This window comes from Dunckerocampus dactyliophorus, chromosome 10 (genome assembly GCF_027744805.1).
Source record: "Dunckerocampus dactyliophorus isolate RoL2022-P2 chromosome 10, RoL_Ddac_1.1, whole genome shotgun sequence".
Classification (NCBI taxonomy): domain Eukaryota; kingdom Metazoa; phylum Chordata; class Actinopteri; order Syngnathiformes; family Syngnathidae; genus Dunckerocampus; species Dunckerocampus dactyliophorus.
The window spans coordinates 28,443,888-28,460,866 of record NC_072828.1 but is presented as its reverse complement, the minus strand read 5'-3'; the positions used below and the strand labels follow the sequence as shown (position 1 = coordinate 28,460,866).

The window sequence follows — 16,979 nt, the reverse complement described above, 5'->3', positions numbered from 1 at the left end:
TTATTGCCCTCAATCACCTCCAAATCAATGTATAACCTTTATTTAATGTTATTTATTACGTCTGTTATAATAAAGCTACCATATCTATGCTGACTCAAAAGTAACAATCTTTTTAGGGTGGGGCGGTCTGTCAAAGGAAAGAGTTTTACTGTGATTTGGTCAAAATAAAAAAAAACTAAATAAATAAATAAAATTGGATGAGTGTTTTTGTTTATCTCTGCAGGCGAACCATATAATAATATCTTGCTTTGGGATCGTTATTTTTATCATAGCGCTTTGACATATTGGTGCAAAAGCGAAACGTGACATCCAGCGAGCGCTGTCTGGGATCATCATAAACACTATGCACTCAATGCACTCAACTAACTTTAGATTTAAAAAAAAAAAGTGTGTCTGAGTCAGGTTTCCAGGGACCATTAGAGAACTGGCAAAGAGCCCAAAAAGTCGAAGTATGTATGTATGTAGGTAGGGAGATCTTATTCTCTAATTCGGGAACATTTCTGGCTGGTCAAGTGGCTTGATTTAAGCAGCGTCCGTTTAGAGTGGAGGGTTTGCATTGGTGATGCTGAACCATGAGAACAAATGTGTGTCTCGGGGAACAGAAATCATATCACCATGCTGGGAAAACACCTGAGGCCTTTTTCTTTAGGATCGAGGAAAGTGTTGGGTTTATTACGATCCCGGTCACCAAGTTTTCACTGAACGGAGCTCCTCAACTTCCGTAGCTGATTTTAGTTGCAAGAGAATGTTCAGGACTTGTGCAGAAGGTTGCTGTAGATCTGACAGTAATCTGACAGTCCTGAAGGTCCTCCCCATTGCTCCTCTGACAGATGCTTTATTATTTTTGACAGCAAAACCAGCCAGTTCCCTTAAATCCAGGGCTTGGTGCTCAAACTTGGCCGCAGTTCCGGGCACGAAGCAGACGGAATATGAACACGAACAGCAAGAAACACCCAAATACTGGATAAAACGTTGTCACATAGAGCACGCTTCTCCTTCTATCTTCATCACACACGCTCACGCTCCTTTGTAAACACACCCCACTCTGCTTTGATTCAAAGACGCGTGCTCTCCGAGACGCTGAGACGCAGTCCCTTGTATTACCATAATGACATCCAGTTTCCGAAACAGTTGAAGTTATTTTTGATTGCACAAATAGTTCAAGATTTATGGTAGTGTAAAAACATAATTCCAAATTGTGTCACCAACAGCAGCTTTGATGTCCAAGTGTTCATAAAATAGTTTAGAAAAGTAACCAGCATTATCTATAGTGTCCCAGTCATTTCTAGTTATGTCATCTTGGCAGCAACCAGTGACATGCAGTCTGCCTCACCTGCCATAAATTAAACATTTTCAGTAAAAATGGCTGAATTTGCACGTCTCATGATCAAATATAGGGCAGAAAGCTTACAACAAAGTATCCGAGCTTTTCCTGGAGAAGGAGAGGCTGCATGTACAAATACAAAAAAGGTGAGGCCACAAATGTTTTTCAGTTTTTTAAAAAAAATAAATAAATGGGTGTGAGCATTATTTGAAGACAGCGAAACAAGCCATGAACCTCACCAAGCATCACTGACGGCAACATCTCCCCAGGATTCACTTGCACGTGTCTTTTGCTTTGTTTTTTTTTCCCTCCGTAGCAACACCATCCCCAACAATGACATCAGGGCATTGGCTCAAAGCACTTAACAAGCGTACAAGCACATTGATATAAGGAAATTGTGCTATTGTACACTGTTATGTATGAGCAGAATTGCACTCCTCAGTTGGTGTGTTTTTCGTATGTGAGCTTGGCAGAAAAATAACTAACTTGCGCATTCCCGCACAGTTTCTGGGGAAATTGCAGTTGTTGGTGCCTAGCCTTCAAGGAAAACAGCACTTTTTTGGGGAGAATTTTGCCCCTCATCCGCAATCCTTATGTGAGACATGAACACAAGTCTTTCGCTTTTCTGTGCGTTCTAAAGATAAAACAAACAGTTACAAAGAGGCAGCTAAAAATGCATGTTAACGGGACGCACCTATTCCGCCTATAAAGCCTTCTTTTAAAAAAAAAACAACAAGGCATTTAAATAATGTGACCTGCATATTATCCAAGGTACAGCGACATTGTTATTATTGTGTGAATGCCCTCAGGGCATTATTTATTCCGCCGTTTTTTGTTACTCCTCCTTCATTTTTCAACCAATTCACACCATTCAAGCATCAAATCGTTCAGCTCGTTCGGGAATCCTATGCGACCATTTCAGTTTTTTTCAAAAAATTCCCAGATTTTCCAAAAATCCCACTGATTTTTTCCCATTGAAAATGAATGGGCCATTTTTCAAACTTACCCACCATTCGCACATTTGTCAACCGATTGAAACCATTCCACCATGAAAACATTCCACACATTGAGGGCTTCATACTAACATTCCAAAAATTACAACTTTTCCTGACATTCCCACTTTTCCTTTGATCTTTGCAATTTCCTTTGATCTTAAATACTCCACGACTTCAACATTTTTCAACCAATTCAAACATCAAATAGTTAGCACAATTAAGGATATCTGTTTTTCACATTTTAAAATGTTCCCAAAATTCAAAATTTTCCAGAAAACTAATTCATTTAACGGTTTGTGTTAGGAGTCTCTGGAAACACGGTTGGTGGGAGGGAGTTCCGCCACCTGGCTGTTCTTGGGCTGTAGGAAGAAAGATGACACTAGGTGTTGGACTTGGGAATACGGACTACGTAGGGGTGACTACTCGCAGAAGATCGAGTTATGCGTGCATTTGTTGCTTCATCAGGCAGGATTCAAGCTATTTCAATAGATGGTTTCATGAAGAAGTGTCTGGAAAAAGTGAAAAGGGATGCAACGTTCCTCCTATGCTCAAGGGGAAGAATTCCTGTTGGGAGTGGTTCCTCAATTTTTAGTAATCGGAGGGCTTTCCTCTGCAGCCTGTCTAATAGTGCAAGTGCTGTGGTGCCTGCTCCACTCCGAATAGGAGACGCACACTCCATAAGTGGTCGTATATATGCCTCGTAGGTGGTGATTCGTTTAGAAAAGTTCATGCTGGGTGTAGCTCTGTTGCAATGTGAAATCAATGCGCCCAGGGAGGAAGTTCCGGTAATGCTTAAAATGACTGAAATATGGCAAAATACTCTTATGACTGCACCTGGCCACACGGTGGCCGAGGGGTTAGCATGTTTCAAGATTCAAGATTCAAGAGAGTGTTACTGTCATGTGCATGGTAAAACAGCAGTTATACTATGCAATGAAAATCTTATTCTGTTCATTCTCCCAAGAAAAGAAAGAAAACACAAGAAAGAATAAGAACATAAGAAACATAAACATATATACCAATAAATTAAGCAACAACAACAGAAGAGACATTAATACAAACAAACAAACAAACAAACAAACAAACAAACAAATAAATAAATAAATAAATAAATAAAGTGCTATGAGTGTGTGCATGTGTTGCGTGCGGCGTGTGTGAGTGCTTCGTTGAGAATTGATGAGATGAGATTACAGCTCATCGTGAGATCAGGGAATGCTTTGTCCTCACCTTCACAGAAACCTGGCTGACGGAGGATATACCGGACTCGGCGATCCAGTTGGAAACATTTGCTGCTTACCGGGGAGATCGGACTTTAGCGTCTGGTAAACACAGAGGTGGCGGCGTCTGTGTTTACGTAAACAAACGGTGGTGCACAGACGTACAGACGATGGAAAAGCACTGCTCGCAGGACACTGAGCTGCTGATGGTGAAATGCAGACCTTTTTATTTGCCTCGTGAGTTTAGCGCTGTGTATTTAACTGCTGTTTACATTCCACCACGAGCTAACACCGCTAACGCACTAGGCCTCATGCATGACATCAATGATAAACACGAGACCAAACACCCAGACGCTGTATTCATTATATCTGGCAATTTCAACCAGTGTAACCTCAGGACTGTCCTCCCCAAATATTACCAGCATGTGAGCTTTCCCACAAGGGAAAATAACATCCTGGACCAAGTCTACAGCAACATGAAAGGTGCTTTGAATGCTGTTCCAAGACCCCACTTTGGAAAGGCCGACCACATCTCTATATTCCTTTATCCAACATACAGACAACTTCTTAAACAAGCTCCCCCTGTAAGTACAGCAGTTAAAGTGTGGAATGAAGAAACTGATCAAGTACTTCAGGACTGCTTTGGCTGCACAAACTGGGATGTGTTTAAAACTGCAGCGGGGAGGGAAGATTGTACTGTTGATTTGGATGAATATGCTTCTGCTGTTACTGGCTACATTAGCACATGCATAGAGACTGTTAGCACCACCAAGTATTACAGAAAATACCCTAACCAAAAACAGTGGATGAACTGTGATGTAAGGGCTAAGCTCCGTGCTCGTTCGACTGCATTTGTCATGGGCACCGCTGAAAACTACAAAAAGGCCAGATATGACCTGAGAAGGTCCATACGAGAGGCCAAAAAACAGTACAGACAGAAGCTGGAGGGCTACTATTCCACCTCAGACCCTCGGCGCATGTGGGCGGGGCTCCAGCACATCACAGACTATCGGCAGCGGAGTAGCGTAGCCACGTCCAGCCAAACCACACTTCCAGATGAGCTAAATGAGTTCTATGCCCGCTTTGACACCCAAACTCCTGATGAGCAGAGAAGGTGGCTGAACTTGGGGAGCACACAGGACTCACCTCTCATGGTGACATCAGCGGATGTGCGCAGGGTTCTGAACAAAACAAACCCACGAAAAGCAGCAGGCCCAGACAACATCTCAGGACGTGCACTTCGGGTTTGCTCATCAGAGCTAGCTGATGTGTTTGCTGACATATTTAACCTGTCGCTTGCACAAGCATCTGTATTGACCTGCTTTAAGTCCACCACCATAGTGCCCGTACCCAAGAAGAGCAACGTGACCTGCTTGAATGACTATCGCCCTATAGCACTCACTCCTATTGTTATGAAGTGCTTTGAAAGAATAGTCATGACCCACATCAAAAAGAGCATCCCGGCGGCAACTGTGGACCCTCTACAGTTTGCATATCGCCAGAACCGGTCCACGGATGATGCAGTCAACACTGCCATCCACACAGCCCTTTCTCACCTACAGGGCTAGGACACATATGTCAGAATGCTATTTATAGACTATAGCTCTGCTTTTAATACAGTCAGCCCCCACAAACTCACAAATAAGCTCCTCACACTTGGCCTGTCTCCCTCCCTCTGTAACTGGGTGTTTAACTTTCTAACAGGCAGGCCCCAGTCAGTCAGAGTCCACAATCGCACATCCAGCTCAAGAATTGTGAGCACTGGGACCCCACAGGGGTGTGTGCTGAGTCCACTCCTCTACACGCTCTTCACCTACGATTGCGTGGCCTCCCAGAACAACACCAGCATCATTAAATTTGCGGATGACACTACAGTCATCGGACTGATCACTGGTGGTGTTGAAACATCATACAGAAGAGAGGTGGCGGACCTCATAGCTTGGTGTCGTGATAACAATCTCCTTCTCAATACAGATAAGACTAAAGAGATGATCATCGACCCAAGAACAAGGGAAAAGGAGCCGCATAGACCCCTGTTTATTGATGAGACTGAGGTGGAGAGGGTGAAAACCTTCAAGTTCCTTGGCACACACATCAGCGAGGACCTCACCTGGTCTCACAACACCCAACAAATTATGAAGAAGTCCCAAAGGAGACTGTACTTCCTGAGAAGACTGAGGAAATTTGGCATGTCCACCACAGTCCTGAGTTGCTTCTACAGATGCACTATGTAAAGTGTCCTTACCGCCTCCATCACTGTTTGGTACGGTAACTGTACAACATGTGATAGGAAGGCACTCCAGCGGGTGATCAAGACCTCACAGAACATTGTTGGGGCAGCCCTCCCCTCATTGCAAGACATTTATAAAACTAGAGTCCTACGCAGAACACACAACCTCATGAAGGACAGCACACATCCACAACACTCATTATTCACACTCCTACCGTCAGGCAGACGCTACAGGAGTTTGAAGTCCAGGACCACAAGGCTGGCAAACAGCTTTTACCCACAGGCCATCAGGCTTCTCAACGAAGCACTCACACACGCCGCACGCAACACACACTCATAGCACTTTATTTATTTATTTATTTACTTACTTACTTATTTATTTGTATATTTATTTGTATTAATGTCTCTTCTTTTTGTTGTTGCTTAATTTATTGGTATATATGTTTATGTTTCTTATGTTCTTATTCTTATTCTTTCTTGTGTTTTCCTTTCTTTTCTTGGGAGAATGAACAGAATAAGATTTTCATTGCATAGTATAACTGCTGTTTTACCATGCACATGACAATAAAACTCTCTTGAATCTTGAATCTCTTGAGAAGCCTGATGGCCTGTGGGTAAAAGCTGTTTGCCAGCCTTGTGGTCCTGGTTGGCCACACAGTCAGGAGATCGTCTCTGTGTGGTGTTTGCATGTTCTCCCCGTGCGTGCGCGGGTTTCCTGTCTTTAGACGTGTGTTCATGTCTCACATAAGGATTGCGGATGAGGGGCAAAATTCCCCCAAAAAAGTGCAGTTTTCCTTTAAAGATACAAACGTATTTCTCTGAATATGGACCTGAAAAGTCAACCGAAAGCAAAGTCGTTGACGGAAAACAGCACAGTGACTCTTACCTGTTCGGTTGATGGACATGTTGTGACTGACTTTGCGGGAGAGCTTATTGGCTGACACTTGGTAGAGACTACCCCGAATCCAACACACGCCAGATTCTTTCCAATGGTGAGTGGCTGTTGGGTAGCGGTTGTAACATGGTCTCTGGCGGCTGTGGAGGAAACTCCTGGAAGATAACAAACACAAATACACGCCACCAATGAATGACAGCGTATGTTTGAAACTTTATGCATTTATTTAAATCACCTCAAATGTTTCAGTGCTTTTAGTGGGACTTAAGTCAGGTCAGTATATAAAAAGCTGCGTTTCTCTTATCTGCTCATCCGTCTCTTACTACTAGGTCTTCCCCCTCTCTTTTATGTTTTCTATCCTCGAGGCTAACCCCCCCCCCCCCCCCCCCCCCCCCCCCCCCCCCCCCCCCCCCCCCGCCGACTCTCCACCGTGTCACAGCACTCTGTTAAATTGCTAATCTAATGGAAAGGACGGCAGTGTGGAAATGGAGAAAATTGAAAAGAGGAGAGGAGGAAATCAATGTGATAATAGGCAGGGCAAGGGGCCAGAGCGGTGAGGATGGCCCCAACACTGTAGCATATAGACCACCCTTACACACACACACACACACACACACACACACACACACACACACACACACACACACACCCCAAGTACAGTATATACGCAACAGGCCTCAACACACAACACACACACACAACTAACTCACTTTGTTGTATGTGTAAGCCTGTATTGTGTACAAGGATGGTAGCTGGTGGAGGGGCAGTGCAAGGGTTATGGCGATAAATTGCACTGTCCTGTCACTTCTATTTGGGGCGGGCTGCCGCTGTTGTACACGTTGCCACTGGAGGTAATTTGCTGCCGTATTTCAGACGGGCTGGGAAATGGGTTTAGAGCAGTAGTTCATGCCTTCCATTGCTGAGGAAATAAAAGGGGTTACCCAGAACATGCCCGGCACAAAAAACAACCAGGATGGCGTGACGTACGATGACTGCAAATGAGAACGAATGAGAGTCAAGAAATCAGCGTTTAGTGGTGTTCCGTGCAGAGTCTACCTGAGCGTGATACATCATTCAGCAGCGCAAGATCAGTGGCTGCCCTGCACAGGCCAACTGCAGCCAGGGGAGCTGTAATGGAGGCTAATGTTGGAGCACTGACTGCCAACCAGGCGGCCTGGGGAACCACAAATGAGGTTAATAGGGATATGACACGATCTTTTAACACAGACGGCAGTTAACCCCGACACAGAGGTGCGGTTGGAGCAACATCTAGTGTGTAGGGGCGCTTTCTCTATGTTTTCAAAGCAAGGAGAGATTATCCTGGTGTTTTTGCTTTCCGCCACATTGTTTTCTCGACTACTTTTGCCGCTACTGCTGGAATGTATTGGCACATGTGTTTGTAATTTGCCATAAGGCACCTGAAGCACTCTCAGACCATGAGAACCACAAATCTGGTCTGAGATTGAACTCTGGCGTGAATGCCAAGTGTCATTTTTGGAGGAAACCAGGGACCACTCATCACCTGGCCAATAGCAACGCTACAGTGAAGCATAGTGGTGGCAGCATCATATTATGGGGATGTTCTTCAGAGGCAGGAACTGGGAGACCAGTAGAATGCAGCAATTTACAGACACATCCTGGATGAAAACCTGCTCCAGAGTGCTCTTGACCTGAGACTGGGGTGCCAGTTCATCTTTCAGCAGGACAACGATTTTGAGCACACGTCCTGAATAGGGATGTCCCGATCTGATCTCCAGGATCGGGATCGGCTGCCGAGCCGCTGTATTTTGAAGATGGGATAATATGGGCTCCCGCCACGAGATCAGGCTGATCCGGTTGCCGTATAACGTTGGTAACTCTGGGCCATCATTGTACGGTAATACGCCTCAAAGCTGGTTGCCACTCGACTCCCGCCACCCTCAAGAAGGAAGTTAGTTTCACGTTGGACTTTGGATATTCGGCTCCGTAGCTCCAGTGGTAGTACCCCCTCACTGTGCCCACCCTGCTGTGTCATGGTGCGGCGAGTTCGCACAAGAAGTGCTGCTCTAACCGCTGGTTGTTTATACTAGGGACCGTCAATAAATTACTATTTCGTTGAAGAGAGTTTGTTTAAAAAAAAAAAAAAAGTATTTTAAAGGAAATCAAAAGTATTTTGCACGCCCATCTTTTCCAATTTTATCTTTTATTGGATGGATTTTTATTGGATTAGGGACCTGACTCACAGAGGTTTGTTACAAAAGCCAAACAATACTGTTGGTCATGCTGTGGAATAAAAAAGTAAATTCAGCAATACTTTGGTTGCAACAAAAAGGATCAGTACCGGATCAGATCGGAAAGACTATAAAAAATTTTTTATTGGATCAGAACCCAAAAAAAATCAGGACATCCCTTATGGAAAGCGCTGTGAATACCCTCCAGGAATACTTCCAAGACCAACCAGCCCTCTTCCACAAAGCTCTCAGGAAGAAATAATGGAATGGACGTAGTTTCTTACTTGAATGATGCAAATAATGATGATAACTCAAATTTGTGGCAACTGTAACCTGTAATCTTAACCAAGGCCTAAAGCATTGACAGTACTACCAGTTATGTAAGGACAGACATACCCATGTCGATAACAATTAGTGACAAACAAAATTCTGCAATATGACAATGCTGTAATAATAATTTGGTAGGGCCGCACATTGGCGTAGTCGTTAGCATGTCAGCCTCACAGTCAGGAGTTGGAGGGTTTGACTCTTCATTGAAGCAAAGTACTCAGTCCTGACAATCCAAAAAAAAATCATTATCTCAAAAGGTGATTCTGTCTCCTGACTCTCCTTGGCCTGTTATTCACCATGTCATTGACCTTCAAGGGTGGGGGACATCTGTTATCAGAGATCCCCCAGGCTTGTACGCTTCACAAATCCTCTGCAGTTGGACAGCTAAGTTGTTTTAGAAGGAAGCTCTTTCAGTGCATGGACATATACTACTGCCATTACCTTTTTCTTACAAGGTCACAAGTATAAATTGACATGAAATCCTACCTTATCTGTCTTTTGTTTTTACTTTGATAGAACATTTTAGACAAGATGCTATCGCCTTAAGAGCACAAACATGTATTTATCTAAGACCTAAAAGCCTAAAGTGAACGCATCACCGGCCTTGCTCCCTCCTTCTACGCTGCACTCGGCCTTCGCCTTCTCGTTAAACCTGTTTGTGGATGATTCAACCATTCAGGTAATCACGGTGTACGTGCTATACGTATACATTGCATCCGCTAAAAGTATTGCAGCCATATGTTTTGACGGCTTCATTGGAATAAATTCAGCCTAAAAAGTAAATTCAATATATCCTTTGTGGGCACTCAATGGCTGGCGCAAACTGACAACGCAGACGGCATCAAGACTAAGGAAAACTGCACTTTTTTAAAAATTTTGCCCATCATCCACAATCCTTATGTGAAACATAAACACATATTTCTCTCCCTTTTCTATGTGTTCTAAGGAGAGAAAACAAATCAGTATGAGCCAGCTAACACGTCATGGGAGGTACCTATTTCGACTATGAAGCCCTCTAAAAAAAACCTCTAACAACGTTTTATGGTTTTATATACATGCTGTGATCATGCGATCACTGACACTTGATGTGATCAATAACAAGTAAATTGATGATAACATGTAATACTTACAGTCTCTTGCCGTATTTTGATGATTTAAAGCATGACCAAAAACTTCTTTCCTAGGCGCATTGATTTGACATCGCCCATAGGAGCTAACGCTACTTCCGTCAACAACAACAGCATAGAAACAGCAACGACACTTCCAATGCCCGCTCTCATTGGGATGGCTGTGTCTTCCAGCACAAGGCTTGTGCTCCAGTCCTCAGACAAAAAAAATGCTGACAGCAAACAAGCATCTTGTTGAGTCTTCATCGCAAAATTGAGAGCCAGTAGTATCCACTCTTCCGTTGCAGTGGCTTGAGACGAGCGAGGCGTCTCTAGGTTTTTCATGCTTGCTGCTCCAATAAGAATATCGCTCTAGCTTGATTAATATACAAGTCAGTTATGCAAACGGACCACTGTTGGCGTTTTTTTGAGGGTTTTTTGTTAAGGCTTTAGCGTCAAAATAGGTACCTCCCATGACGTGCATTGTTAACGCGTTTTCTCTCGTTAGAACGCACAGAAAAGGAAAAGAAATATGTTCAGGTTTTACATAAGGATTGTGGATGATTGGCAAAATTCCCCCCAAAAAGTGCAGTTTTCCTTTAAACTGCTTAACACGTATATAAAGTCAGTTAATGAGTTGGTTATTGAAGGGAGGCACTCCCCCAAACGACCTGACCTGTCCTCCCTCACTATGATGCTCTACACCTCTACGCATGGCAATATTTCACACCACGTCAAGAGGCTTGAATTGGAAATCCCTTGATGAATCAATATTTACTACTGCTGCGGCTAAATGAATAGTAATAAGTCACCGGAGTCTAGCCACATTTCTGGCTCCACTGTCGCATCACATATGGAGTACAACGTTGAAGCCCGCATTACACAGCACACACCAGGGACGGGCCATTTTGGCAAAAGCAAAAATCACGATTAACCGAACCACTAAACCTCGATTTCGGTTAATGTGCGATTATCCCACTCTCAACTATTTATTGAGTAAATATTTGTATAATTTGGAAACGAGTGACTCAGCTAACCGACGCGGCAGTTTTCAATGTTTTCAATGTCGGTTTCGGTTATTTTTCAGTTAATCGCCCAGCCCTAGCTCACACCTACACAGCCTGTGGTGGAATACATCGACAACATGTTAAAAGCATCAAACTTTGCTAAAGACTGAATTATATTAAAAGTTCAAGAAATGCAGCAACCCTTCTACCTTATCTCAAGAAATGTTTGAAGGAAATGGCTGTGAGGACGACCCCCAGCGCGATTGGTTTATTCTTTGGATTATGTACTGTGTAAAACAGAGCATGACACGTCTTACCTCTTCAACTCATGATACAGTTGTCGGTGGTGTAAAAGAAAAGGTCTACGCTGAGTTGAAATACTGTATATCGGACTTCCTGACACAATTACAGTAACCCTTTGCCAATTCGTGCTTCGAAATTTGCGGTTTCACTCTATCGTGTTTTTTCGAAAATATAATCATTAACTCTTTCCAATACCAAAGACTTATTTATACATTTTTATAATCCCAAACGCCCAATCCCAACGACGTATTTATACGTCTTTTACGTTTTTTGCGCAAAAAGGAGGCAAAAAGAGGTGATGATTCAACTTCACACTAAAGGATGTCATTTTACAGCAGTTTTAAGCCATAAAAACGGCCACAAGGTGGCATATGTGCATTTGATAGGAGAGGTGCATGTGAATTTGAATGGAAAAAACATACATGACCGCAAGGAAGAAGAAGGAGGAGTGTAGCGTGCAGAAGGTTACACACTGTAGGGGAATTTTAACGCATGCACACACATAGTTCAGTTCTAAATGTGAAAATTGTAAATAGTTCATGGTGTTGTATTTGTAAATAAACTGTTAGTTAAATGTAAAAACACCCCATTTTTGTGTTGTTTATGTTGTGGTATAGTTGTTTAGATATTTGAGCTGTCACAAAATTTGTGTCAAAGTGAAAGTTATGCTTGAAATGTATATTAAAACTGTTTTTCTCCCTTCTTTTTTTTCCTGAAACTTACCCATCTTCTACTGCTGATTACTAAAGGAAAAAATAGAAAAGGGTAGAAACAACCTTTTTTTAATTGTCTAATCTTTCTTTTTGTAGTTTCCATGTTTATATAGAACACAATATTCTGTGTGCCTTGAAAGATCAGTCAAAATAGTCTAAAGTGGCCATTTTGGCTGAGATTGAATGGGTTAATGCTGTTCTTTTACTAGTCAAAAAATGTGCATATTTAATCCAATTTTATAGATTTATTTAGCCTAAATTCAGCATTTTCAAGCATATAAATGGCTAAATGAGCTAAAATACAAATATAAGGCATTCAGAAGATGCATTCAAACACGTTGTGATGATATGTAGTATTTTAAACTGGTCACTAGATGTCAGTAATGTTACTGTAATTTTGAGGTGAGATGGTGAGACACACAAGCACCAGACTAGATCACCGGAACAGCAGGCTTTTATTGCAGGTTTGAATTATCGCACAACAGCCACAATAATCCCTAGCACGGTTGTGGCCGTAACCCACCCCGAGCTAAAACTCAACTCTGAACCCCGGGCATCAATTCCTGTCCACCTACCTACTCAGCTCTCCGAGCAACGAAACACACTCACAGCAACACAACTTTTATTTGTGTCTTAAGTTACATATTTTCTGTTATTTTATCTACTATATTGAGTAATACGAGTGTAAAGGTGACTGTGGGGTGTTATTTCATGTCTAGAGGGCGCTAATAATGATAAAAGTCAGATTTAGAAGGTCGTAAACTGGTTTTCTATGCTATAACTACAAAAATATTCCATTTATAAATAAGGAATCCTACTTTGGTAAGTTCTGAAACAGACCTGTAGAAAGTGTGTACGTGTGTGTGTGTGTGTGGGGGGGTGTGTGTGTGTGTGTGTGCGTACTTGTCAAAACATTACCTCGCCGACTGGACTTTTTTGGCTCTCCACGAGAGGCTGGCGTTGTAGGGGAGAGTGTTTGCAACACTGAAGCCAGGGCAGTTCACCTTTTTGTACTGGGCCCGACATACCCTCTGGGAGGCAGGAGTGCAGTGAAAGGACAAGGCCGGACCTGCGGGCAGCAAAGCTACATGAGTATGCAATTCCAATCAGAGCGAGGCTATATCATGAAATATCTTATTGTAAGAATAAAAGCAAAGTAGGAGGTTGCTTCCCCCGCCCCAACAAAGACACACACAGACCATAGGAGATTCCCTTTAACAGAAATTAGACATTGTAAAAACAAATTCAGAAAAAAAACAAGCAAGCAATTTAAATTATATCCCATCTCATCTTAAAATCACTTTCACTTCTGTGGCAGTTAGGTAAAAGTGCTCTGTCTTTAATATGAGTATAGTTGATAGTGTAGAGGGGCATTGGGGGGGGGGGAGCATGCACTCTATGAGGAGCTCATTTCCAACCCCTGCTTTCAGAAGATTTAATTGCCATTCGTGAGGACTGTTGCAGTTTTAATTAACCTCTGATAAAACAACTTGTCCGTCAGGGGCACGGTGGCAAACAATTAAATGAATGTATTTTCCACTTCTACACAATGCAGCATTTCTTTCCACTCCACCCTCAGGAAGTGGTTTCATTTGCCAGCTGGGGTGCAGCCCTGCAATGAGGGGACAACTTCTCTGCCCAACACATGACAACTGGGTGCAAAGGTACAACGTTGCAATTTTCACATATATCGAGGAAGAAAGGTTTAGTTGCTGGGAACACGCTTCCATGCAAACATTGATTTTCGTACGCCCTGGTTTTCGTAGGATTCGGTTCTTCACAAAAATGATTACTAGATTTTTGCAAGTGATCCTAAAGTTTTGAGTGCTTGTATAGTGGATCTGGTTGTGTTGAACTTTAAACTAAACTTCAGGATGAAGCAACATGGACTACACCATGTGTATGGTTGACGGCTTCCATGCGCTCCGTGAGACTTGAGGAATTACTGACAGGACACACTACAGCGCTTTCCATCCTCCGTGGTCTTAAGAATCCTCTCAGCGGTCCCTGCCATACTTGCCTGCAAAATTCATGGCCGCAGTCTCAGGCTCGTAGTTCCCTGAGAGAACGGATAATAAATCTTCTTATTGACAGTGCATGTTCTTCATGCCATGTGATGCTCCCGTCCCCTGGGGTTCATCGTCAGACTCCCGCAGCTCCAGTTCACTTCCACAGGACAGTAATGCCATGCGAACATAAGATTTAAGGGGGTTGGTACAATTTAATAACCTGCCGTGATAACATGATCCACGTGTCTGACACAACTTTCCAACAGACTATCTGGAGACGTCAACAGAGTGTGATGGTGCACCTCAAATCCCGGGGGCTTAAATACTTGCATTTTGGAGCGCATCACATAGCGCGTTGTGACACAGTCAAATATACTGCAAGGGAGCTTGCTGAGTTTGCTGTAGTGAGGATGTTGTGTGACATTAAAAATGTACAGATCCTCACATCCCAGCGACCAACAGTACATCTTTTCAAGAAGGACTTACTGCATACTTTCTTTATTACAGATATGTGCAAAGGTACGCTCTTTGTGATGGTAAAGATTTGTGCTATGTAAAATTTGATATGCAGTATAAAGACAAAAATAACCTCTGGAAAATGTGCTAATATTTGAATTTTGAGTCTGAATGTACCTAAAAGAAGAGAACTGGCTTGAATAACTATAGAATCACTCCTTAAGATCAGTTGAAAAAGTGCAAGAATTTACATTTTGCGCTGTCGAATCTTAAGGAGGTTCTAATTAGAGCTTCAAAATGTAAAAAGAAAAAATAGGAGTTTTTTGAGTAAGCAATTGATATTGTTGAAAAAGCCAGTCATTACCACACTGTCATGAGGGATGCCCCGTGCAACATCTCCACATAGCCATCTGCCGTTTGACGCTCCTGCACAACATGAAGGAAAAAGCACCAGGGATCATGAAGGCACCCCCTTCACTGTGCTGTGTGGAAAACATCTCAGGTGGGATCTCTTCGTCATGCCAGTAACGTTGAAAGCCATCAGGATCGTCAAGGTTCCATTTTTCTCAGCAGAGAATAAAACCTTCTTTTACCTTTCAATGTCCCATGTTTGGTGATGTTTTCTGCTTCCTAAAACCCTTCTCTCGCAGATGCCTTCTGATAGTTATTGGATCATCGGCACCAGTAACAACCTTAATTTGGGCCGATGATCGTCCACGCGTTGACGGCCTGTCAATCGGATCCTCCGGCTGAGGGCCGGTGACATTTTTTTGGGCCTACCACTTGACCTTTTTGTTCCATAACCCTCAGGATCTTTGAAGAAGTTTCAAGTGGCTGTCTTACTGTGTCCCACCTCAGCAGCAATGGCGCGCTGAAAGAGACCTTGCTTATGTAGCTCAACTATCTGACCGCGTTCGAAGAGCAAAAGCTTTTTTGCCTTTGCCATGAAGAGAGCGGTTAGCGGCTAGCAGCGGTCTTATTAATAAATAACTTTCTTACCCAAAATGTTTCTTTGCCTCACTCCCACTGCCTCTCATCTGAACAGGCTTCATCAGTTCATGCTCATAGTCTACGTGGGACACACACCAGTCAGGCTAGATAAAACAACTCAAGTCTGAGAACTTGGTGTCCTCTAAAGATCCAACAGTCCAAATTGTAAATTCTTGCATTTTACCTTTGACAGTTAACTCTGTCCCTCAATCATGGTAGGCTCAAAGACAAGGAGGCCAGAGGTGTTAATGTGGAACTGTATTTAGTTCAGTGAAAAGTGCGGGCGCAGAGGCTAAAGGTTGGACAGAGAAAGGGGGACAACAGCATGATGAATGAAAGACAAACCCTCCTGTTGGCAAAGATGCTAATTTGATGAGGGCAGAGGCCAAGGGACTTCTACCAGCTCCTTCCCGATCATGTTCCAGACCAGTGGGGACAGCAAAGACGAAGAACTCGATTAATCATTCTGCAATGACTGGATGCATCCTGATCTGCACAAGTATCAAATGTTTAGTCTAAGTTCCTGATGTAATTTCTTTAATGTGCCCATAGAGTGCCCTCTTTAAATGAATCTTTCCCCACCACCCGCAGACCCTTCATTCCATGGTGACATTCGAGGTGCAGCTGTCAGGCCTAATTGGTCCCTTTGGGCCCAGGAAAAGTTGACGGCGGTCAACTGAAGCACTGATCACAACCAGGAGGACTGGACATCTGCTTGAAGTGGCCACCAGTGCTGAACCGCTGGCCTGATCCACTTGCAAACATACAGTATACACAGAAGGCTACAAAACTATCATTCAAGGTTATTCAAAGTCTTACCAGATCTTAGTATGTTCAAGAGCATAGGGCCTCTCTGGAATGCCAATTAAATTCCAAACCAGAACACATCGACAGATCTCGCATGGGCATCCCAAGACAAAGTACTGTCTTGTGCCCTGATATAAAAAACGTCATGCCGTCGCAAAATGAGTGCTTGAAATCATGTGCCATTTCTCCGCCTACCCCCCACATGTCAAGTATCACTTTAAAGCTGAGAAGCTCCTCTTTTCATGTACGGCCAATACATGCAGTTTCTGCCTACTTAGCCAGCCTTATCAAGCGCAACAAATACAGTTTCCTGACACTGCTATTGTCAGTTTGAGCCGATCCACATCCAATTTCCAACAAGGTATCACACTCCTGTGGAAGATGTAC

General features: G+C 43.2%; 1 protein-coding gene across 3 annotated transcripts in view; it reads right to left on the bottom strand.

Moving 5' to 3' along the window:
• zc3h3 (zinc finger CCCH-type containing 3) overlaps window positions 1-16,979 on the bottom strand; it is a 49,642-nt gene that overhangs the window by 21,394 nt on the left and 11,269 nt on the right. For all 3 annotated transcript variants that reach the window (XM_054790255.1, XM_054790256.1, XM_054790257.1), the window contains exons 4-5: window positions 13,249-13,399; window positions 6,653-6,816 (exon numbers count right to left, since the gene is read on the bottom strand). In XM_054790255.1, coding sequence (XP_054646230.1) covers window positions 6,653-6,816; window positions 13,249-13,399 — 315 coding nt within the window. The remainder of the gene's footprint in view (window positions 1-6,652; window positions 6,817-13,248; window positions 13,400-16,979) is intronic.